The sequence below is a fragment of the Convolutriloba macropyga genome, chromosome 4 (assembly GCF_964194025.1).
Source record: "Convolutriloba macropyga chromosome 4, txConMacr16.3, whole genome shotgun sequence".
NCBI classification, from domain to species: domain Eukaryota; kingdom Metazoa; phylum Xenacoelomorpha; order Acoela; family Convolutidae; genus Convolutriloba; species Convolutriloba macropyga.
In genome coordinates this window covers 46,946,838-46,971,155 of record NC_134471.1, presented here as the reverse complement: position 1 = coordinate 46,971,155, position 24,318 = coordinate 46,946,838, and the positions used below count along the sequence as shown (strand labels likewise).

Here is a 24,318-nt window from a genome sequence, read left to right as displayed (position 1 = left end):
GGCTTTTTTGCGCGTTTTTCAGGTAAGTTTAGGTAATGTTACCTTAACTGTTCAGGTGTGTTTATCAGGTAAATTTAAGGTATGTTCAGGTAAAAGTTCAGGTGGTGCCCCCTTAATTTTTCAGGTATTTTTCAGGTAAAGTTGAGGTAAGTTAAGGTAAGTTAAGGTAAGGCAAAACTACCTGAACGTTTCAGGTAAGTTAAGGTATTTTTTCAGGTAAATTTACCTGAACTTTATTTAGTGTGCACTACAAGTAAGTCTCGTCATATATCTAAGTCATATATTGTCTGAATTTTATAAAAAATCTCTCATTCGTATGAGTATATCATTGACGTCACAGAGTTTTGAATTACACCAGAGTGTATTTTATTGCCATTAGTTATTGGCTGAAACAGTAGCCGCCAACTCAATTCAAGACTCTTTTATACAGTCTGACAAGTTTCAGATGTTTTGTCACACAACTTTAACTGCTCTTCAGAATTCATACTAAGTTACTATCAACAATATACACCCGTTTTTAACCATACCTATGTGGCGATGTAATAATTTTATTAATAAAAACCGACAACGTAATAAGAAAACAATAACTCACTTATAGAAATCCGACGCATTTGGTCTTGAGGTTCTTTTTAAAGTGCATTTGTTCATTTACCAGCATCACCATAATAAAAAAGAACAAACGCAAATGTAATGACTACTTTGGACAGGCGAACAGATACTCTTCGCATGGTTGGTTGATACGCGGCAGAAAAACTAACAATTGATCCTGATTGGTTGCATGTGAAAAACAAAAGCCATACTAAAAAAGAACACATGCTCAAAAACTACTCTTTAAATTGATTAAAGTGAGAGTAACAAGTAAAAAGCATTTATTTCGGCAGAACGCAGTTGCCTTTTCAAAAATTAAGCATTCGGAGCACAGAAAGTGTTTGAATTTGTTGTTAATATAAGTTGAGAAAGTAAATCGTATCTAATCTATCTAAGAATGTGTATCAAATCTACGCTGAGGATAGTGTGTTGTGGGATTGGGATCCCCACTCAGATATTCTTCTTCATCATGTCTTTCTTCTTCTGGTGGCCAGCCATGTGGTATGTTACATCACCGCACTCTAATTTAGCGTATACTTTGTAAACTTCAATTGAAGAAACTGAAAATCAGTAAAACTTAGTTTCTGAGTGCCAGCTATTTGCGAAAAAAATCCATACGGAAGTTAATCAGAGTATATCACCACTGATCTATCTAACATATTAGTAATGCTGTCTTAGTAGGTCACAGCCCCGTTGATTCTGGAGTTTTATCAGTAAAAATCTCATAGCGCGTCTTATCAGAAAACAGCTCCTCCTACTAGAAATTTATCGTGCAAGATCTGATATGAAAAGTCTTTGGCTTTGGCGCGAGGAAAAATCATTGCATAAAAAATCAGATTCCTGTAAAAAAAGGTGAAGAAAAATACAATCAACAGTATACGCTGATCAGGGCCATATCAAAAAATTTTCATTCAGTTGAAAAAAGTTCAGCTTTTAAATTTGAAATATTTTGGGCTTTTCGTGGATAACAGTAACAAAGCCTGCTCAAATAATTTCATTTTACGTAACTCCTGTCCAAAGTCAGTTATTTGTTGCAGTGACCGCCTTAGGAAACTTTGGGAGATTGACTTGATTATTGAATTAATAATGGAGTACGGTGGTTTATTAAAAAAATAATCAGCTTCGAGTTATCAGTCTTCGTGAGATCAACAGTTCTCTACAGTTTCTGATGTTGTTTTTGCTGCCTATGACACCTGTCAAATTTCCAAGATTGCAAAAAATAATCGAATTCCGTAAAGACTATGATTTGTTAAGTAGAAATTTTTTATTCCATAGAATTAAATAAATTAACTGGGGCGAGAAAAAAGAGGGTTAAAAGAGATAACAAAGCAATGTTTTTTCTTGGGCAAAAATTTTGAAAAAATGGAATTTCCAATGAACTTTTAACATTGAACATCCACATAACGATGAAAAATGCGGACCAGAGATGCAGCGGACAAAAACAGAAATGTAATGATCAAAATCGAAAAAGATATAGCGAAAGTTGCTGCGGTGTAGCAACTTTCTACTTGCACCAAAGCGAGATTCCTACCAAGGGCAATCTGTACCTACCTGTACTTACCTATAACTAACTGTACCTACCTATACCTAGCTGTGCCTGCCTATACCTACATATAACTACCCAAATGTGACGGACCTGTTAAATGTAGTGGACTTATTCAAATCGTAAGTTGATTGACATGTAAGTCAGGAGTCTTCTCTGTAACCATGGTGTTTCTTCTGCAGGTGGCGTCTGTGGCAGCCGAGCGCTAAAAAGATGTACAGTTGTCGATTGAATATGAAAGTAGTCTACTCTACACAAACTTCACTTTGCTTGGGAACTGGGCGAATCTTTTCACCATAAGCAGTCCTTACATTGACTGAGCAAACTATTTTATCCAAGCCGTGGTACAATTCTATAAACTATGCTAAAGGCCGGAGACCACGAGGTGTAAAATCAACCAAGATTCCAGACTAAGTGGTCGTTTTTTAAGCTCTGATTTACTCCATGTCTATCAGGGCGTTTCTGCTGGTTAGGGAGATACTCTCTAATAAATCGGTTCCGGAAATGTTGAGCCGAATTCTGTAATGTATTCTACAATTAATTAGCTGTCAAGTTGCTTTTTGAGCCGACTTCACGAGGGAAATTATTTGACGCTCTTAAGAATGAGTGTTTATTTCGCTTGAAACATTTGTCAACGGTCTAGAACTGTTGTTGAACTCTGTTGGCGTTCTTGAAACAATGACTCTGTTGAGGGAGATTTGGAAGACTTGGACTAACTTTTCTCGGCTACCACCAAAATAGGGTCAAAAGAAGGGTTGAATTTCCAATCGATTTCAATGTCTAAGATTTGGAGCTTAAATGCAAAAACAATTTCTACGGCTTCACTGTGTTAGCCACAGCAGTTGATATTAATATGGCTCGTTCGGAACTCTCCTATTGTTTAAGAGCCGGATTTTGGGAGAAAAACTATAGCTGTTTAGGTGTTTCACGTGATTTTTATCCGGCCGTATTCTGTGTAAAATTGTCATTAGTAAATTTGATTTGTGGGGTAGTTCGAGTTGGAGTTTGGTTTAGTTTCACTTCTTGTATGCCAATCAGGTACTCATAGTGGTAACTAAATTTGACTGTTGACAAAAGTGAACAAATCAAATTGGCTTCGTTGAAGTGTAGAATCAAATCTTGCATGTGATGCTTTTCTAACTTCACTGTTTGATTTGGCCTTGAGTTTATTTTCATCTTTGTACAACCAAGCCTTCGCATCGCTTGCCCTATTTCCTACCTCGGAAACAATACCACCGATTGATAATAAAAGATCGAGCTTCAAAACTAGTTTCCAATTTTGTTGTTGATTCGAGCTATCGCTAGACAAATCACACTGTCAGGTTCATTGACGGTCTCCTTAACTCGACCGGATAACAAAATCCTTGCTTATCGCAGTGTTCGATGAATCAAACGATATCATTTTCTCTAAGCTTTTTATTTGTCATTATTCGCCATTTTGTTGTTATTCAAACTTGACAGTTATTACTTAAGAATTTTGTCATTCTAAGCAGATATGATTTTCTTGAGCTTGGGTTTGTCAAAAGAGCTTTCGATGATCATAAAATTCTTCTGCGCATGGTAAATTGGTGAGCAAACATTCTAGTTTCCCAGCAAAAAATGATTGGGAGTCAATGCTTCTTAGTCATTATTATACAAACTGAATGGACTCAAGGGTCTTATATTCAATTTTTCTTCAACATTACACATTGTTTGTGAAAGAACGCCCTGGATGAATGATCTCTTCCACAAAACATGCTTTCTTGCAACTTCTGGACAACCAATACCAAAGGCTTCCAAAGTGTGGTGCTGAGAGTGTATTGAACTTACAACTATTTCCTCGCTGAATTCTATGTTATGCGAGTTCCTTCTTTCTTCAATCCGCGACGTAATCCGCCAACTTTTGTTCAGCTACAACAAACTTGATCCCGTTGTTGCCGATTATTTTACTTAATTTGCTTCTTCGTGCGTGCAAAAAAAGCAAAATTGCATCAAAAAAACTATCTGCGTTCAAATCGTGTACCACTTCCATCTGCACCGCTCTCAGAGCTAGACAATTGAACAGACAACAACATCGCTTACCAATGTTTCGGCCAATCTTCACAATGAAAGGGCCAAAGTAGTCGGCTCCAACATTTGCAAAGACTGATGAAGAATCCTACCACTGGCTTAGTAGATCTGCCATTAGCGGTGTTATCGTTCATGCTCTGCCATTTTTTCAGGTAATGCACATTTGACAAAACGCAGGTTTTCTTGAGCTCTTCAGGCGTTGAACAAGATTTCTTGCATGTTCAGTGCTTCCGCGTTGTTCTTTTGCTCGTCTCGCAAAAAAAATTTCAACTGCTTGATGTTTCCAATGCTGAAATATTGGATGCTTTGCACTGAAGTCCAGTTGATTTTTGCCTATTCCGCGCAAAAAAGTCCTTCATAATCCAAGAACGGCAAGATTTGCTCAATTTTGCTGCTTTTTAGATTTTTCCAACATTCAGAGTCTTCATCTCTTGACCAAATTGTTCTTGTTGAATTAGCTTGAAAATAGTTGCATTCGACATTTTTTTCTTCAACTCTGACTAAAAGTGTTGCCGATTTGTGCTTGCTCGTGTTCGGTGTACGTGGGCCAGTGTTTTCACTCGCCTGTTAAAGTTGCTGAACCGTTTGCACTGAAAAGAAGTTTCCCTATCTCCAACTTGTGTCATGGAGGCTGGTGCGGTATATTCTATTCATCAGAGGTAAAGATCAAGATCACCTGCTCTGGCCATTTACTTTCTTGTTGCTTCAGCCGGACCTGCCCAATGAACCATTCTCTTCTTTTGATTACATGATGTTAATTGTTCTATTCATAATGTTCTATTCATCAGAGGCAAAGATTAGGATCACTTCCTCTGGCCAATTACTTTCTAGTCGCTTTAACCGGACCTGCCCAGTGAGCCATTCTCTTCTTTTGATTACATAATGTTGATTGCTCTCGTGCCAGAGTCCACTGGGCTGTTGATAACAGTGGAATGTTTCCACTGTGAAACATCAGTTGTATCCAGTATCTCAGCCACTGCATTGGCCATAAATACTTGTTATTTAGTATGAGAGTTGCTTATCCTTTGCAGTACTGCAGTTGAATCTAATCAAAAGCTGCAAATATGTATTTTCAATTCATGTTCCTTGACTATGCGTTCTTTAAATCTCACTGCCAAGACTGGTTTTATAATTCTAAACGTGGTTCTAAAAGATGTTTCCTCGGTTTCACTGTGAATTTTGCGAATACAAATGCTAAGTATCCTCTTGTCTCAGTATTGCCTTAGCTAAATGTTCTCTCTTTACAGCTAAATATAATTTTGGTTGTGAACGTAGATAGAACTCATTGTTCATTAGAGCTCTGGAGTTGTGCTGGTTCACCAGGTTAATTCGATGTTCCAATGTTATCTATTATTAGTCCAGATGCCTTTCAAAAGCCGCCTCAGGTGATCAGTGAGCAGAGAATACAATCCGATTAACTGGAAAACGTGAGATACTAGTGATAAAATCTTCGCCTGAGATATGGGTGTTTGAACCGCTTTATTAGTAGTTCTGCACATTTGAAGACTATCATCAGAAATATTCCATTGTAGTCCAAGCACGGAAGATCTCTCCGTATTCGGTTCCATTTCTATATGCTTCGTGTTGCTTTTTTGCCATACCTGTGGTAATTTCATTGTTGCTGCTGATTCGCTTCTTCAGTAAAAATTCATGTATTGAGGGAAGAGATTTTAACTGATTAAAAACATCAATTGCTTCTGCTGCACTTCCTACCGATTTGATAACAACGTCCATGTTGTTTTGTTTTGCCCTTGCTGTAATTGTAAACATTTCTTCGTTATCTTGTCTGACAGGTTGCCGAGCGTAGTTTGCGTAATTTGCAGAACTTCTCGCTCAAAATAAATGGCTCTGATATTCGTACATTTCGACTGTCAGTTCTTAGACATTACAGAAATCTCAAGCAACTTCTTTTTGTTCGGGAACTTGAATCTGTAGAAACATCTAACTCTATCATAACGGCGAAAATTTCATTTTGTGTTCTTGGCTGGTAGTCCAATGGGCGCTGTTGCTTGTAAGCACAGTTACCAAGGATGACACCAACTTGCATCAAGTTGAAACTCTTGATGAGGAGAACTTTCATGTGATTGAATCTTTGGTTCAACTTATTGTACTTGTAGCTTGTGTTTTCAAATGAGATTGTCGGTTGAACAGACGCTTCGATAGAGTGCACCTTTGATTGTAGTTCTTTTAATCTGAGAGGAAAATTCTATGTTTTCAGATCTTTGTTCAGTGAACGCTAGCTATGAACTTCCACACCACCATATAACAGTCCAGATTACCCGATTCCAGATATTGCACACTTTGCTTTGCCTGTCGGTAGAGTTTTTAGATGGCTAATCTCCTCTGATTCTAGTATTTATTGTTGGTCCACTGTTGCAATATACATACTAGACCACTTCGGACATTCGAGAGGGTTGCCATCAATGTTGTTTATCTTCAATATAGGTATGTGACTGCTTCCTGATTAACACTGTTGTTTCGTAAGCCAGATCCGGGGAGACGTCTTGATTCCCACGGCTTGATGAACGAACGCGTGATCGTCAACATCGTGAGAGGTGAATTTGTCCCTTACCTTGGGGGAGAATTTAAAGCGATCTGATGGTCGACCCTGTGTTAGAAGGTTGTCGATGCTACTCTCCAAAACAGAGAAATCTCTCCTCCTTGCCTTCTAGTTGAGGGGTGATTTTAAACAAGCACAAGTTGTTTGGGAACGAACATACTCATTTTTAAAGCGATTCCCCTGAATTTGCGCTCTAGCTCACTTTCTTCTTCCTGCAGTTGGTGCTTTGTTTTTAGTTCTTTCAATTTTATTTCAAGCTCGTTTTCTTAGCCTGAACCGTGCCACTTCCAGTTGAAATTTTGTTCTATATTCGGTATGAATTTTGTAACTCGTTCTTCACGCTTTTGCTTCGATGACGATGTCTCCAAATATTTTTCGAATTTTGCCCTTTTCTGTTGCTATTTTTGGATCGTTTAGGCAACCGAGTAGTCCGTCGGGTTAATATCATTACTTCTACTTTCGTTCACTGCTTGAGTTTTGTTGCATTCCTCTGCATTAAATTCTGTTTGCGGGCCTTTGCTCATGTATGCAAGCCAATAAAGGTCTAAACTCGCTTTGCTCAACTTTGCGTAATGAGATTGCTCTCCTAGAAAATTCTTTGGGTAGCGTGCATTTTTTTTCAACGGTGCAGCTGCTTGGTGATTTCTTCTTCTAGAACAATAACATGCTGTTGTAAGAGAACTTTATTTTGTTGGGTCGATCTCAACTTTTGATGATTTTGAAGCCAACTTTTCGTAAAGTGTTACTTTCTACATCTAAATCTTATAACGTCTTGTCTTATAGGCTGGCTGATGTTGTACGGGTTGTATTGTTGTGCTGGCTAAGTCCGTACTTTCCTTTAAAGAGGGTTCGCACTTCAATTTCATTATTAAGCATAACTTTTCGATTCACCTCGCTTACTTTTGGCTGTTGATTTTTTCAATTTCCAATAGTTGGTGCCCTTGCCACTGTCTTCATTAGATTGGACAGCAATTTGCCTTCCACTGTCCGGATTGTTGGACCAAATGTGACGGCCCTCTCAATAACAAAGAAGTCTTTACACCATCCAGTTCATTTCGGCGGTTTCAAATTTGTTCGGATTTTACTTTTCTGCAGTTGTGTAATGTTTTATCCACTATCATGTTATAACCGTTGCAATATTTGAAATTCAATTAGTCCGACAAACAATCGCTCGGCTTTGCTGACTTAAAATTTACTTTGCTTAATTTAAACGAATATTTGATGTAAAAAAATGAAGTAATCAAATTAGCCAAATATACTTGATTTCAAAGTCTCAGATATCGGCTCTAGACAACTGCTTTAGCAACTGATGGGGGCTATTAATTCCTGTAAACAATGTCTCAATATTTTTGGAGAACCCTTCCCGATAATAAAAATCAACAAATGTAATAACGTTCGCACTTCGTTTTTTTAAACTCGATTGTTAAGTAACACAAGTTATGAAACTAAGCTAGGATTTGTTAAAGCCATCAAAAGAATTGCATCTGTCTTTTTAACTATGTATCTCCTAATTAGGAAATTTGTTCCTCAAAATTAAAGATTGTGAAAATCAGATGTAATTATGTTCTCAGGGTGTTAAAAATTAGTTAAAACTGAACAATCATTAAGATGATTTAAAGAAACGAAACACAATAACAAGTAATTTACCGTTCAGGGAATGGTACATTAATACACTCTTTATGTCAAATCAATGTGACCCGAATTGCAATTTTCACTGATTTTTGGTAATTTTTCGAGCTGCTTTTATGCTGCTAATCACGTGGTTTTACTGGACAAACACGCATCTCTGACAGGTTGTAGATAAGGATATATAAAGATTGCGTACAGTTTTTCGTCTCATTTCCAGTGTAAACTTGATGTCATACGAAGTTTTTTTTAACCATATAGAAGTTTTGTCAAATGTTCTGTATCAACAACATATCGATTAGCAAGCCAATCTTAAAAAATCTGATGCAGTGCTTACCAACCTATTCCTGGTTATTGTGGACAAAATTTTTCTTTTGAACGATCCTTTCTTTCTCTTTTTGATATGAGTATTTCAAATACATTAGCGAAGGTAAAGTTGATGCGAAAATTTCTGTTTTGGGTTGGAGAGAAAAAGTGACTGAAGGCAAAAAAATTTTAATCCCAATTTATTCAACCTAAACTAAGTACGTTGTAATCTAAGCTACGCAAAATGTAAGATCAACATTTTCGCGTGATTTAGGGGGGTTTATAATTAAAATTAACCTTTACTCTTACAGATTTTCGGGGGTTGATTTTTAGGGGATAAAATCAATGATTCTCCCTTACTCCCCATTAGCCCACTTATATTACATCGTTTTACCCCATAAAGTTGCCTCCTAATCATATCTTTTTGTGGGTAATCTTTTGGGGGTAAAATCTAAAAATTCCCCTCGATCACCAACCATGACCCTCCGTTACCCCTTAATCTTACATCGTTTTACGCCCTTAAAATAACCCATAATCTTGAAGTTTTATTAGTAAAAGTATTTTCTAAATACTTTGCAGAAAAAATGATTAAAATGGAGTCATTAGATAGAACGATAGATTAAATAATTCTTGTTTATCTAATTTTTTTTAGTTTTTAGTTCGTTTAATTTTGCTGATTTTTCTAGTTTGTTCCCTTACTGTGTCATAGCTTTGTATATTTTTCAAGCGCAATAATTTTTGTTTTTTGTGTACACACTTAATTTTATTCAATGGAGATAAATTCTATAACTCTGATTTTACTGTTGATTTAAAGTGACATTTTAGTTGATTTTTAGGGGTTTTGATAATCTTCGAAGGTCACACAATGTAAATTTCAAATTTTTTAAGAGTAGTAGTGGGTAATTTGTGGTATGCGATCATCTTTCCTTTAGAAAGAGGTCGCATGGGAGATATTACCCACTACTCTGAACATCTCTGAGAGTTTCAAGTGATTGATGCCTTTTCAGTGACTTCAAAACCGATCTAAGAACTGAATTTCAAATACGAAAATCAAATCAGCTCAAAAAAGTCGTTTTCAAGTCGGGTTAGCAAGTGAGCACACATTTATTCTGAGGAATACTTTAATAACAATCAGATTAAAGACTCTAATTTGGACTAAGAAAATTTTTAAACTGGAAAACGATGAAAAGCTACGGATAAAGCTCAATCTCACCTCTGAAACAGATTAAGAGATAAATTTTCTCTATATAAGCTCTTTCTTTTTCAAAGAGGAAACACTTATTTTTACTGCAAATGTTGTTCTTCAAAAAAATCTGACGATTTTTCCCTCTTTTGAAACGTTTGAAACTTGATGCATTTGAAAATTTTAAAAACACTCAAGGATTTTGTTATCAATGCTTTTATTGTAATTTTGTCAATTTTTTTCAATCTCGCCCAAATAGAGGGGAGAAGTCATGAAGCAATTCGGTCTCAAATTAGAATAAAGGCAGCAATTAAATTTTTGTACACTTGCAAAAATGGGGTGGGAGTAGGCCACGTGATTTCATTGATGAGATTCTGACAATGAAATTGATCAGTATGCCCAACTGAGCTAAAGTTAACCATCACAGAAACCAATTAAGAATTCAATGTTACCAACCTTTGCAAAAACAATCCAAAAGTAAGACAAAAAAACTGTGTTGTCAGATAAGCCTAAACTGAACACGCTGCAAACTTTATGCCCAGAGTTGGTATATTTATGACTATGAGAATTTTCCAAGGCACATAGAGAATATCTGAGAGGAACTTTCTTATGTTTCGTTTGTTGCTTTTGAAATAGGTACCTGGATCTGACCAACATCAATGGCCTTGAGTATATTGGGGGTGTGTTGTCCTATTGTACAAAGGGACTACTTTTTGACTGGAAATGTGACGACGTCGATCAAGACATTGCGTAAGTGAACAAATGTCATAAACTAGAGCAGATAGTCAACCTTATCATATATATTATGTGGTGTTCAGAGAGGGGTGGGGCCACGAGTGGGGTGCATACCAGACAATCAAGGCTTTCGTTCCCATCACTTACTTGATTGCAGTTGCAGTCATGGTTCTCTTCTACGTACAAATATGCATCAAGGTACCTCTTTTATCCCTTTTACACTGAAAAGTTTACCCAGCTGACGAGGTTTTGGTCTGCTGCAGTTTTCACGTGTGTCCTTTTGGACATTTATGGTAGATATTTTTTTCAGTTATGAAGGATCTGTAGCACAGGAATTTTGGTTAAAAAATGAATTAAATAAGATGTTTCCAATTTAGAATATCTAGTTTAAGCTGATAAAACTTTCAAATTATTCGATTCCCTCTAACTTTGCTTCTCAGATATGTTTCTTTTTTGTTCCGACCCACTTTGGTGGGGGAGGAACTATTATACTCAAATGATTTTTCTTGTTAAGTCAATTTTGGCCGATCGATATATTCATCGTAGAGGATTGTGAGTGGTATCATTAGAAATTCCGTCCAGTGAAGATTATATATAACTAAAAAGATTTTTTTGATTTTCGCTTTTTCCGCGGAAATATTGAGGTTTAAACTTCGTTGAATATTTGTTTGATTTCTTATGTTTTTGTTCACATTTAGCGTATTTTTAAGCATTTTTGTTAATTATGCTTAAAATATGCTTATATTGGTAGTGATAGTGTTGTTGTTTTTATCTCTTAAATTAGAAGAGTGATGTTGAACTGTATGCTCCAATTATTTGGCTATAAATTTAGCTAAACTTTTCATAATTCAGGCTTTTTTCATCAAAAAAGGCACGAAATAAGCTTCTTTAGTTCACTTAGTTTAAATTTTCCTGGTTAGCACTCCCAAAAACAACTAACATCATCTCCATCAACTCCAATAAGGCTAGATTTACCAGTGCATCTTTTGAGAGAATTTTTGAATTAAAATTTTGTCGCTTATTTCTAATTTCTTTCAATAGTTATTCGTAATGCATCTTTTGTTTTGATATACAGACTTTTATATCAAATTATCCTTATTCATAATTTTTGGAACAATTAGGTGATCCTTATGGTCAAATGACAATAGCAAGTCTTGTTTTAATCTGACCAATATTAGAAATAAACAATGTTAAGACCAAAAAAAATCGGATTGTAATCAGCCAATTTCTTTTTTGAAGTTTTGTCTAATTTAACGTTTATCAGAGGGAAAAAATCAAACTAAGGCTCACTAACGCCATTCATGTTCCACTGGCTTCCTAGAAAATTTGAGGGAAACCTATCTACCTTTCAGGTCAAAAGCCTCTGGTCGATTTGACATTTAAAAGCATACTTTTAAACTAAAGTAAACAACGCATTATTGAGCTTTGCGACTTTGTTTTGTCAACTTCTAACTTGAATTCAGCTAACACGGCTTGCACTGTCATTCTAACGGATTACAATTTTTAGTTTATTGCTGTTTTACGTTGTTAAATAACATTTTTTTTTTCATTAGTAAAAATTTTAGATTTTTTTCACATTTTGCCATCTTTGAGGTTTCTTTTCTTGTTGCATTATTGAAAGGCGCTTAAAAAATGCACATGCGAACATATTAGTTTTTAAGCGAACAGATCATGTTTTCAACTGGTTTGACACCGTCTTCTTGCAGAAATGATTTTTTTTGTCTTTGTAATTTTTTTTCTATTCCTATGATAAATTTTGGATAACTGAGGGTATCTATGTATAGACAACGGAAGATATTTACTGATTTCAGTTGGAAGCTGTGGTTTTTCATGACTTTGAAATCAAATGTTTTAATTAATAAAAGTATGTAGCTGTTTTTTAAATTTGCTTTTTGCTGTTCTTTTTTGTCTGATTGGTATTAGTCTAATATTTCTTATATCTCTGATGCTTTTCGTGCATTTTGTAATGACTTGAAAGCCACTTTTTCTCAAAACATCAATTTGTTTTTTTGATTTTTGTCAATTTACTGTTTTTTTTGTAGACCAGTAATGATAGATCTCACAAGGCTTTGAGTGACACAGGGACATTTTTTACTGTTTCAATTGACAACTCTTATTTTTATGACTTTGACATTATTTGGTTTCAAAAAAATAAACTCTATGTTTTAATTTTTTTTGTTCCTTTTTAATACTTTTTAAGAAGGCGCAATTCATTAAATCCTAGTTTTTACGGAAAATTTTAAGGATTTAACGGCTTCGACACCGTATTCTTGCAAAATTTAATTGAAATGTTGTTTTTCATCTAATTTTTTTGTTTGTGTTTGCAGATGTTTGCCGTATTATGGATGAAAAGTCTGAATGTCTTTATATTGAGTCATGAATGAAAATAAACTTTTATGAAGGTCTCATTTGACAACTAATGGCTTTTATTATTTGAATTTATCTGGTTTCGAAAAAACGTAAATGTACTATTTCAAACTTACGTTTTTTGCTCTTTTTTATCTCTGCTTGTTACCGCGTCTCATCGTGTACTGCTTCCATGCTTTTTGTAGTGAAATATCAATTTTTTGTGTGTTTTGGTTTTTATTTGAGGTTATTATGCTATATTCTTCTGAAAAACGAAGAAATCGAGTATGCATTTAAATGTTGAAATTTGGTTTCTTTGTTGGTTTTGTTTGATATTCTTAATAATGGCATCTCTTTTCGGCCTGCTAATAGGATATTTTTTTTACTTTACTATTTGACCTAAGTTGGAAGCAATTTTTCACTTTGATTTTTACTTTAAAAATTTGATTTTTAAAGGTTTTCTATCTCCTACTCATTTGGCAATTGATTAAAATTTGTGGATAAGTGGGATTGGAACATTATGTGCGAATGCACATTGCCGAGCCTCTTAGTTATTAATTGACTCAACAAAAGCCTAGTCCAAGTATTTTGGTTGTTGGGAGTCCGTTGTTGTTCATTCTTTCAGATAAAATCAACGACTCTTCAAATTTACACTCAGGTTTTGCTTTAAGTTGAAATTTCAAGTTTTCTGGCTGTGAAAACATCATATTCGGTGTGAAAATTTCTTAGAGCTAGATAAAAAGGTTTAAATTGACTAATAAGTACATTAGATTTCTAACATTAAGCTGAGCGCCCAATGGTACCTTTGCTCCGTCCAGCTTCTGTGGAGGAGAAACTATACACAGGAGAAACTATAGAGTTTTTTGTTCAGTCAATTTTAGCCGATCGATATATTCATCGTAGCGGATTGTGAGTGGTATCAATAGAAATCCCGTCCAGTGAATAATATATAACTAAAAAGATTTTTTTGATTTTCGCTTTTTCCGCGGAAATATTGAGGTTTAAACTTCGTTGAATGTTTGTTTGATTTCCTATGTTTTTTTTTCACATTTAGCGTATTTTCAAGTTTTTTTGTCAATCATGCTAAAAAATATGCTTATTATGGTCGTGATAGTGTTGTTGTTTTTACCTCTAAAGTTAGAAGAGTGATGTTGAACTGTATGATCCAACTTTTTGGCTAAAAATTTAGCTATGTTTTAATATTTTTTGTTCCTTTTTACTACTTTTTAAGAAGGCGCAATTCATCAAATCCTAGTTTTTACGGAAAATTTTAAGGATTTAACGGCTTCGACACCGTATTCTTGCAAAATTTAATTGAAATGTTGTTTTTCATCTAATTTTTTTGTTTGTGTTTGCAGATGTTTGCCGTATTATGGATGAAAGGTCTAAATGTCTTTATATTGAGTCATGAATGAAAATAAATTTTTATGAAGGTCTCAATTGACAACTAAAGGCTTTTATTATTTGAATTTATCTGGTTTCGAAAAAACGTAAACGTACTTTTTCAAACTTACGTTTTTTGCTCTTTTTTATCTCTGCTTGTTACCGCGTCTCATCGTGTACTGCTTCCATGCTTTTTGTAGTGAAATATCAATTTTTTGTGTGTTTTGGTTTTTACTTGAGGCTATTATGCTATATTCTTCTAAAAAACGTAGAAATCGAGTATGCATTTAAATGCTGAAATTTGGTTTCTTTGTTTGTTTTGTTTGATATTCTTAATAATGGCATCTCTTTTCGGCCTGCTAATAGGATATTTTTTTACTTTACTATTTGGCCTAAGTTGGAAGCAATTTTTCACTTTGATTTTTATTTTAAAAATTTGATTTTTAAAGGTTTTCTATCTCCTACTCATTTGGCAATTGATTAAAACTTGTGGATAAGTGGGATTGGAACCTTATGTGCGAATGCACATTGCCGAGCCTCTTAGTTATTAATTGACTCAACAAAAGTCCGGTCATAGTTTTTTTATTGTTGGGAGTCTGTTGTTGTTCATTCTTTCAGATGAAATCAACGACTCTTCAAATTTACAATCAAGTTTTGCTTTTAGTTGAAGTTTCAAGTTTTCTGGCTGTGAAAAGTTCATATCCTGAAAACAAAATTTCTTAGAGCTAGATAAAATGGTTTACTTTGACTAATAAATACATCACATCCCTAACATTAAGCTGAGCACCCAATGGTACCATTAACTTTGTTTTTCTCTCCATTTTTGTTCCGACCAGCTTCTGTGGAGGAGAAACTATACACAGGAGAAACTATAGAGTTTTTTGTTCAGTCAATTTTAGCCGATCGATATATTCATCGTAGCGGATTGTGAGTGGTATCAATAGAAATCCCGTCCAGTGAATAATATATAACTAAAAAGATTTTTTTGATTTTCGCTTTTTCCGCTGAAATATTGAGGTTTAAACTTCGTTGAATGTTTGTTTGATTTCCTATGTTTTTTTTCACATTTAGCGTATTTTTAAGTTTTTTTGTCAATCATGCTAAAAAATATGCTTATTATGGTCGTGATAGTGTTGTTGTTTTTACCTCTAAAGTTAGAAGAGTGATGTTGAACTGTATGATCCAACTTTTTGGCTAAAAATTTAGCTATGTTTTAATATTTTTTGTTCCTTTTTACTACTTTTTAAGAAGGCGCAATTCATCAAATCCTAGTTTTTACGGAAAATTTTAAGGATTTAACGGCTTCGACACCGTATTCTTGCAAAATTTAATTGAAATGTTGTTTTTCATCTAATTTTTTTGTTTGTGTTTGCAGATGTTTGCCGTATTATGGATGAAAGGTCTAAATGTCTTTATATTGAGTCATGAATGAAAATAAACTTTTATGAAGGTCTCAATTGACAACTAAAGGCTTTTATTATTTGAATTTATCTGGTTTCGAAAAAACGTAAACGTACTTTTTCAAACTTACGTTTTTTGCTCTTTTTTATCTCTGCTTGTTACCGCGTCTCATCGTGTACTGCTTCCATGCTTTTTGTAGTGAAATATCAATTTTTTGTGTGTTTTGGTTTTTACTTGAGGCTATTATGCTATATTCTTCTAAAAAACGTAGAAATCGAGTATGCATTTAAATGCTGAAATTTGGTTTCTTTGTTTGTTTTGTTTGATATTCTTAATAATGGCATCTCTTTTCGGCCTGCTAATAGGATATTTTTTTACTTTACTATTTGACCTAAGTTGGAAGCAATTTTTCACTTTGATTTTTATTTTAAAAATTTGATTTTTAAAGGTTTTCTATCTCCTACTCATTTGGCAATTGATTAAAACTTGTGGATAAGTGGGATTGGAACCTTATGTGCGAATGCACATTGCCGAGCCTCTTAGTTATTAATTGACTCAACAAAAGTCTAGTCCAAGTATTTCGGTTGTTGGGAGTCCGTTGTTGTTCATTCTTTCAGATAAAATCAACGACTGTTCAAATTTACACTCAGGTTTTGCTTTAAGTTGAAATTTCAAGTTTTCTGGCTGTGAAAACATCATATTCGGTGTGAAAATTTCTTGAGGTTTAAACTTCGTTGAATATTTGTTTGATTTCCTATGTTTTATTCACATTTAGCGTATTTTTAAGCTTTTTTGTCAATCTTGCTAAAAAATATGCTTATTATGGTTGTGATAGCGTTGTTGTTTTTACCTCTAAAGTTAGAAGAGTGATGTTGAACTGTATGATCCAACTTTTTGGCTAAAAATTTAGCTAAATTTTTCATAATACTTATCTCAAATTTGCCTGGTTAACACTCCTAAAAACAGCTAAATTAATCTTCATCAAGCCCAATAAGGCTAGATTTAGCAGTGCATCTTTTGAGAGAAACTTTGAACAAAAATTTCGTCGCTTTTTTCTAATTTCATTCAATAGTTATTCAAAATGCATCTTTTAGTTTGATATATTGACATTTATATCAAATCATCCTTATTCATAATTTTTGGACCAAATTAAGTGATCCTTATGTACGAATTACAGTAGCAATTCTTGTTTTGTTCTGACTGATAATAGAAAGAAGAACAATGGTAAGACCAAAAAAGTTCGGATTGTATTCAGTCAATTTCCTTTTTGAAATTTTGTCTAATTTAACGTTTATCAGAGAAAAAAATCAAACCAGCGCTCACTAATGACATGTTCCACTGGCTTCCTAGAAAGTTTGAGGGAAATCTATCTACCTTTCAGGTCAAAAGCCTCTGATTGATTTGACATTTAAAAAACATAATTTTAAATTTAAAAAAAAACAACGCATTATTGAGCTTTCCGACTTTGTTTTTTTGGTCAACTTGTAACTTAAATTCAGCAAACACGACTTTCACTGTCTTTCTAACGGATAACACTATTTTGTTTATTGCTGTTTTGCGTTTCAAGTAACAATTTCTTTCATTAGTAAAAAATTTTTGAGTTTTTTCACATTTTGCCATTGTGAGGTTCCTTTTCTTGTCGCATTATTGACTGGTGAGATGTCACCTTATTGGCGTTCAAAAGAATGCACATATAAACGTATTAATTTTTAAGCAAACAGATCATGTTTTCAACTCCTTCGACACCGTCTTCTAGCAGAATGGATTTTTTATATTCGTCTTTGTCAATCTTTTTGTATTCGTATGATAAATTTTGGATAATTGAGGCTATCTATGTATGAAAAACGGAAGCTATTTACTGAGTTCAGTTGTGAGTTTTAGTTTTTCATGACTTTGAAATCAAATGTTTTAATTAATAAAAGTATGTAGCTGCTTTTTAATTTTGCTGTTTGCTGTTCTTTTTTGTCTGATTGATATTAGTCTAATGAATTGCGGATCAAAAAGCACACCAAAGTTGTTGAAAAAAACACGAAAGGACTTCGATGCCATTTTTTTCTCAAATTATCAATTTAATTTATGATTTTCGTTAATTTATTGGTGTTTTTGTGGACGTGTAGTGACATATCTCAAAAGTTCTTGAGTGACACAGGGACATTTTTAATTGTTTCAGTTGATAACTCATATTTTTATGACTTTAACATTGTTTGATTTCAAAACATACAATTCTATGTTTCAATATTTTTTGTTCCTTTTTCAACCTTGCCTTTTTTGTTATTTTCTATCTCTGCTTGTTACCGAGACTCATCGTGTACTGCTTCCATGATTTTTGTAGTGAAATGACAAATAATTGTCTATTTTGGTTTTTATTTGAGGTTATTATGCTATATTTTTCTCAAAAACGTAGACATCGAGTTTGCATGTAAAAGTTATCATATAATTTTTTTGTTTGTTTTGTTTCATAGTCTTTATAATAGCATTTCTGCTTGGCCTGCTAATGTAGCATTTTTTTAAATTTACTAAATGACCTGAGTTGGAAGCAAATTTAAATTTGATTCTTAGTTTCAAATAATTTATTTTTAATTGTTTTCTATCTCTTACTCATTTGGCATTTGGGCCAAACTCATCGATAAGTGGGGTCGTAACATTATGTGCAAATGCACATTGCCGAGCCTCGTAGTTATTTTTGACTTAACAAAAGTCCGGTCAAAGTTTTTTTATTGTTGGGAGTCTGTTGTTGTTCATTCTTTCAGATGAAATCAACGACTCTTCAAATTTACAATCAAGTTTTGCTTTTAGTTGAAGTTTCAAGTTTTCTGGCTGTGAAAAGTTCATATCCTGAAAACAAAATTTCTTAGAGCTAGATAAAATGGTTTACTTTGACTAATAAATACATCACATCCCTAACATTAAGCTGAGCACCCAATGGTACCATTAACTTTGTTTTTCTCTCCATTTTTGTTCCGACCAGCTTCTGTGGAGGAGAAACTATACACAGGAGAAACTATAGAGTTTTTTGTTCAGTCAATTTTGACCGATCGATATATTCGTTGTAGAGGGTTTGTGGGTTGTATCATTAGAAAGCCCATCCAGCATAGAAGATATAAGTTAAGATTTTTTAATTTTGTTTTTTTTTACAGAATTATCCAGGTTTAAATTTTTTGTTCACATTTTCCATATTAAAATATTAAAAGATTAAAGAATAAATCCTATCAAAAGATTTCAGTTGATATCGAATGGTTTTCGTTGTTTAAAAATATTTGTTTTCAAAAAAAATAAACATAATTTTTAACTTTGCTATTATGTTCTTGAATTTGTCTTTGATACCGAGCCTCATTGACTACTCATTCCATGTTCTTTCTAGGGAAATAGAAACTAATTAGTTTAGTTTATTTTTTAATTGACGCTGTTTTGATTTTGTTATTTAGTGTTCATTTCAAAAACATTGATTTTTGGATATAAAGAATATTTGTCGTTGATTTATCCATTTATTCTTCTGTTTGTCAAGTTGATAACTAGTCTTATCAATAACAGGTCCCTTGTCTGGGATGTAAAAGTTAATTTTTATAGTCTTTATTTGATGCTATTTTTGGTTTTGTTACTAAGTTTGTTTCAAAAGAGATATAATTTGAGACTTGCCGTTAATTATTGTTCTCGTTGGTCTCGTAGTCTTTATAATTGAAGGTTTCATCGGCCAAATGATGTGGCATAATTTACTTCATCAGGTGATTTGAGTCCGAAGCAATTTTTTTTGTTCATACGCCAATTTGTTTTGGAACAATATTTGAGTTTTTGAAAGTTCTCTGTCTCTTCCTCTTATGGCCAATTTGGCCGATGACAAAAAAGCCAAATATGTGAATGAGCGGGGTTGGAAAACTATGTGCGTCAAAATTTCAGCACATTAAGCGGATAATTATGTAAAAATTATCTAATGGAAAATATTTTTTCAGAGGCTGTCACGCATTTCTTACTTAATTTTCAACAAAACCCTCGACCCGGTTAACCAATATTCCAATGCCATAGAGTACAATACTCCATATGATTATGCGGACAGATAAGAAATTAGTTGATTAGTTTAATTCTGCTTTTAAGTCTGCTCAGCATAAGGCGAGTTGTTTTAGTTTTCAGCCAACAGAGCCCGTTGAAACTGTTTTCATATCACATCCAGGCCAAGAAATTTTGCCAAAATTATGTAAAATAAGCGACAACTAGCGTTGACAAGTTAGAAAATCCTCCGCAACTTTCTTAGATAATTTTGCGGTAAATGCGTAGAATGCAGTGACGATAATTTAGCGGATTCACAGCAAAATGAGATGAGTCTACCCAGGTTTAGGTGTGCGAACCTAGACCGCTCTGATCAGACCATTTCCCAGACTTTGCCCTCTGATCAGACCAATTCCCAGACTTTGCCCGCTGATCAGACCATTTCCCAGACTTTGCCCTCTGATCAGACCATTTCCCAGACTTTGCCCTCTGATCAGACAATCGTGCGACTCAAAAAATGGTGCGACCATAGTGCGACCCAAAAGACCTCTGACCAGACCATCGTGCGGCCCAAAGCCCTCTGATTAGACCACCGTGCGACCCAAAGCTCTGATCAATTGATTGTTAAATGAGCATTCTTTCTTTTCAGAGCAAGATCATCTCAGCAGTGTGTGCTGGTCTTGCAATTGGTGAGTTTGTCCTGATCCTGATTGCCTCTTCATTGGCTTCTTCCACTTTCTCTGAAGTTGGACAATACGAAACAGACGCAGCCTACAGTCTCTTCTGCGTATGGCTCGCATGGATTGCAACCATTGTGAATATGGCACTTGCTATTGTCGCTTGCATCGCTGTATTCCTAGACGATTAGAGATGTTGCCTTTGATGAACGGGGAAATATTAATCGAGTGAATAGATACTAAAGATTCAGAAATTGGAACTATAACAGCTTACTTGTGAACTCATAATCTACAACCAAATTTTACATACGTTCTACTGTTAAACAATTTGTTGACTCTGCTGACCAATAGTAACTGAAAACTACTCATGGAACTTTTCAAAGTTTCATGTGTTTCAAAAAATAATAATTACTTGTTCACTGTCACTTCGTAACCCAATGCCTTGTTAAATTTAACAAATCTGAATTCAATCACGCATCTCTTTTTTTATTCAGGATCAAGTTTAAAACTTCTAAGAAAATGTTTAAAGGCGGACAATCATCTTTCATATATTGAATATTAACAAGATGTCAATCAAATAGACCGGATCCTTGTACTAAGTCTATGTATGCGTGGAAATCTTTGCGTATAAAACACTTACGGAATTGTCACCACATTCTATTTCAGCATGATCATAAATATTGCCAGTATTTATGATTACGCAGAAATAGAAAAGGAATAATTATCCCTCACTTTAAGTCCAACCCACTTTAAGTTAAGTTCAAATATATGTTCAAAACTTTGATGGATTTAAATTATAATTACGCCTCGCTGCATTTTGATAAGAAGAACCAATTATCTCCCATTTTTTCTTTGATCAGTTTTAGATGCCTCGCGGGAAATGTAGTTACATTAGCGCAGATGTTAGTGACATAAATTGTGGATAACAGTACACACAGATCCGTTGGCGTTTCTCGCTTGTCATCAAATCCACAATCACGGATATCAGTGATAAAGATTCCCAATTTTGAGCAAATTTGAACTAGTTTCCCTTACTAGCACTGTTGACCGCGAAAACCTGCAAAACCTAATCTTAAAACATGGGGGAGTGGACAATGATGACATTTGCAAGCAAATTTTCTCGCTCAAAATGTTGGTTTAGCAACGTAATGTGACCTGTACCTGTAAGTGTACTTTTAGATATCAACAAAAGTTTCTGAACAATCGCTTTCACACTGGAAAGTGTTTTGTTAAGCAGTTTCAAATCGGTGGTTTGAACCGAAAAAACACAGGAACTAAAAGACTTTTTTATATCGACCCTTTTATAAGACCCTTTCATCAGTCAAAAATTTCGAAAAAATGCACGTTCTGAGCAAATCATGTCCCTCTCGGATGGACAGATTTTTAAAAAAGTAAAATTTACTAAATAAGTTTTTGCTCTGAAAAATTTTCAGGTAAATTTACCTGCAACCTTTTACCTAGAAATTACCTGCAAATTCAAAACAACAATTATGTAGATTTTCACGTAAAAATCTTTTAAAAACTCTGATTAAATCGTGGGTAATATTTCTCAATGGATGATCAGAATTTTGCAGGTAGAATTACCTAGAATGTTTTTGCAGGTAAAATTCTAGGTAAATTTGCCTAAAACCTACCCAGAATTTGCACATAATGCAACCAGAAAAATGACCTGAAAAATGAATTACCAAAAATTTTGCAGGTAGATTTACTAAAAAAATTTTAAAGGTAAAATTCTAGGAGTGTAACACCGCAAATTTTGGATTTATCAACGGAAATCAAGCCCCTGTTTGTCTTTATTATTGTCTTTCAAATCAATTTTGCTCAATTTTCTGGCAATTGTGTTCTAATGTTCTCGATATCTCCATCTTGTTGTTATGTAGGTGTTCTCGTCATATGCCGTCCAATAATGATTTGTTTAAAAATGATTTATTAACGCTTTCATGCTGATGATTGACTCGATGAAGTTGGCTTTAGTTATTTTTACCACAACCATCGATATAAATGTTCCTCAACTAATCTTCTGCTACTCTACGCCCTGTTTGTAAATAATTAAGAAACTGTTTTGCAAATTCGTAACTGTTTTGCCTCTTCTTTACGTTGCTTAAGTGAGAGTTTTTTGAAATGCTCGCAATTCAATAATGAATGCTCATCATTTTTACTTAGGCATGTTTGCGCAAATATTTTACTCTGTTTCAGATAAAGTGTTTGCAAATTTTATTTTTTTGTTGGATTTGTTCCTTTGCCGCCTAATTTTTTATGCAGTTGATCTAGTAACTACTGAGAATATTTTTTCGAGAATATACTGGGAACAGTCTTGTCCATTGAGTCCTGGCATCAAGCATGTTTGCCTATTAGTAAGACTAGAATTGGAATCTGACGAGCGTCTGATCAGATAAAAGCAGCCTATATTGGTTCAATATCGCAGACTGCTAAATTAGTAGAGCTTATAACTGGCCCAAGTCCGACAGCAGATCACACTTTTCTCAAAATGATTGATGATATAAATGGTTTGTCAAAATCGCAGCGTACCAAGTTGCTCTTAATAAATTAATTGAAAATCAAATATCCCATTGTCAATCTCTCTGTCTCAATCAGGAGCATGGTTATCGGCAGCTCACATACCGGCTCTCGGCCTCCATCTCTTGCCAAACGAGTTTCGCGCAGCTGTGAAGTACAGACTGGGCGCTGCCAAATATGAACACGAAAAGAAGTGTCTCTGTTGTAAAACGGGATCTTTTGATACACTCGGTGATCATGCTGTTGCATGTCATGGGCGATGCGATACAATTTTGCGACACAACCGAATAATTTTTTACCGCTTGCAGCGCCGCCAACCTGTCACCAGTGTGCGAGCAGAAAACCCTGATACAAGAAACAAACTCTCGGCCCGGAGATGTGTTTTTACCTTGTTGGTGTGCTGGGCAGCCGACAGCTCTGGATGTAACCATTATCTCCCCATTGCAAACCAGTATTATTTCAAATGCGGCGAGGAAGTCTGGCTTTGCCCTGAGAGCTGCGGAAGACAGGAAGTTGGAGCAATATTCCCAACAATGTGACAACATAGGTGTTCAATTTATTCCCATGGCTTTTGAATCATTTGGTGGACTCTCTGAATTCGTCAAGACATTGAAGCGAATAGCTCTGCTCACTGACAACAAAATTTTGTACTCAACTGGTTTGTCAGTTGCTTTCAGCAGGCTTACTCAATCGGTTTCAGCCATACTAATGCGAGGAAACGCTATAATGTTGATGGCAAGCAGAGCAGAACTGCGAGCCAGCTGCAAGCAAAAGAAGCCTCCTTAATTTCTCATGGCCTTTGATTGTGTGGGTTTCATTATCCCAACTGCAAACCAATTGGTGTGGGTTCCACTATCCTAGTTGAAAACTCGATTGTGTCGGTTTTACTATTCCAACTGGAAACACGATTGATTTAATAAATTTTATTATGAGTTTTTATTCTTTACTGACCAAAGTGGGGAGAATAGAAACATATATTTCATACCTGGAAAACTGAAATGAACTGTTGAAAATTGATTTTTTAAACTCGTGATCTGCTATTTTATAAACCTAGTTATGGTAACCAAATTAATTACTCATTCAAAATTTTTATACTGATTGCTGTGTCTTTGTGTAAAAAGGCTATATTTGAGCGCCGCTGCAAGAAAACCAGTTAACTGCTATGTTGAACTGGTTGACATTATGCATGCATCCACTAGTTGTCTTTTGAAGGTCATCGCCAATTTTCTGGCCGCAGATGACAGTGTTGACACAGCGTACAAGTCGTTGTGATGACCCCCCCCCCCCTTTGCAATACATTGGCGCAGTCTGTAACTATATACAAAAGCCTCATCAATGCAGCGAATTCTTCTCCTCTAAACACTGGGATAGTGTGATCCACGTGCATATTTCAACTGTGAATCTCAACAGTGCATTCAAGATT

At 34.7% G+C, this 24,318-nt stretch overlaps 1 protein-coding gene across 1 annotated transcript; it reads left to right on the top strand.

The window, feature by feature from the left end:
* The first annotated feature begins 829 nt into the window (after positions 1 to 829).
* On the top strand, positions 830 to 20,867 carry LOC142338455 (uncharacterized). The gene is made up of 4 exons (XM_075388221.1): positions 830 to 1,089; positions 10,492 to 10,605; positions 10,674 to 10,788; positions 20,351 to 20,867. Exons 1-4 carry the CDS (start codon positions 986 to 988, stop codon positions 20,567 to 20,569), a joined length of 552 nt encoding a protein of 183 aa, XP_075244336.1. The 5' UTR covers positions 830 to 985; the 3' UTR covers positions 20,570 to 20,867.
* Positions 20,868 to 24,318: the final 3,451 nt, after the last annotated feature.

Coding starts and splice junctions, on each gene's coding strand:
- LOC142338455 (XM_075388221.1), top strand. CDS start 986: ATGTGTATCAAATCTACGCTGAGGATAGTGTGTTGTGGGATTGGGATC. Junction 10,606..10,673: donor GACGTCGATCAAGACATTGC/GTAAGTGAACAA, acceptor TGTGGTGTTCAG/AGAGGGGTGGGGCCACGAGT. Junction 10,789..20,350: donor ACGTACAAATATGCATCAAG/GTACCTCTTTTA, acceptor CTTTCTTTTCAG/AGCAAGATCATCTCAGCAGT.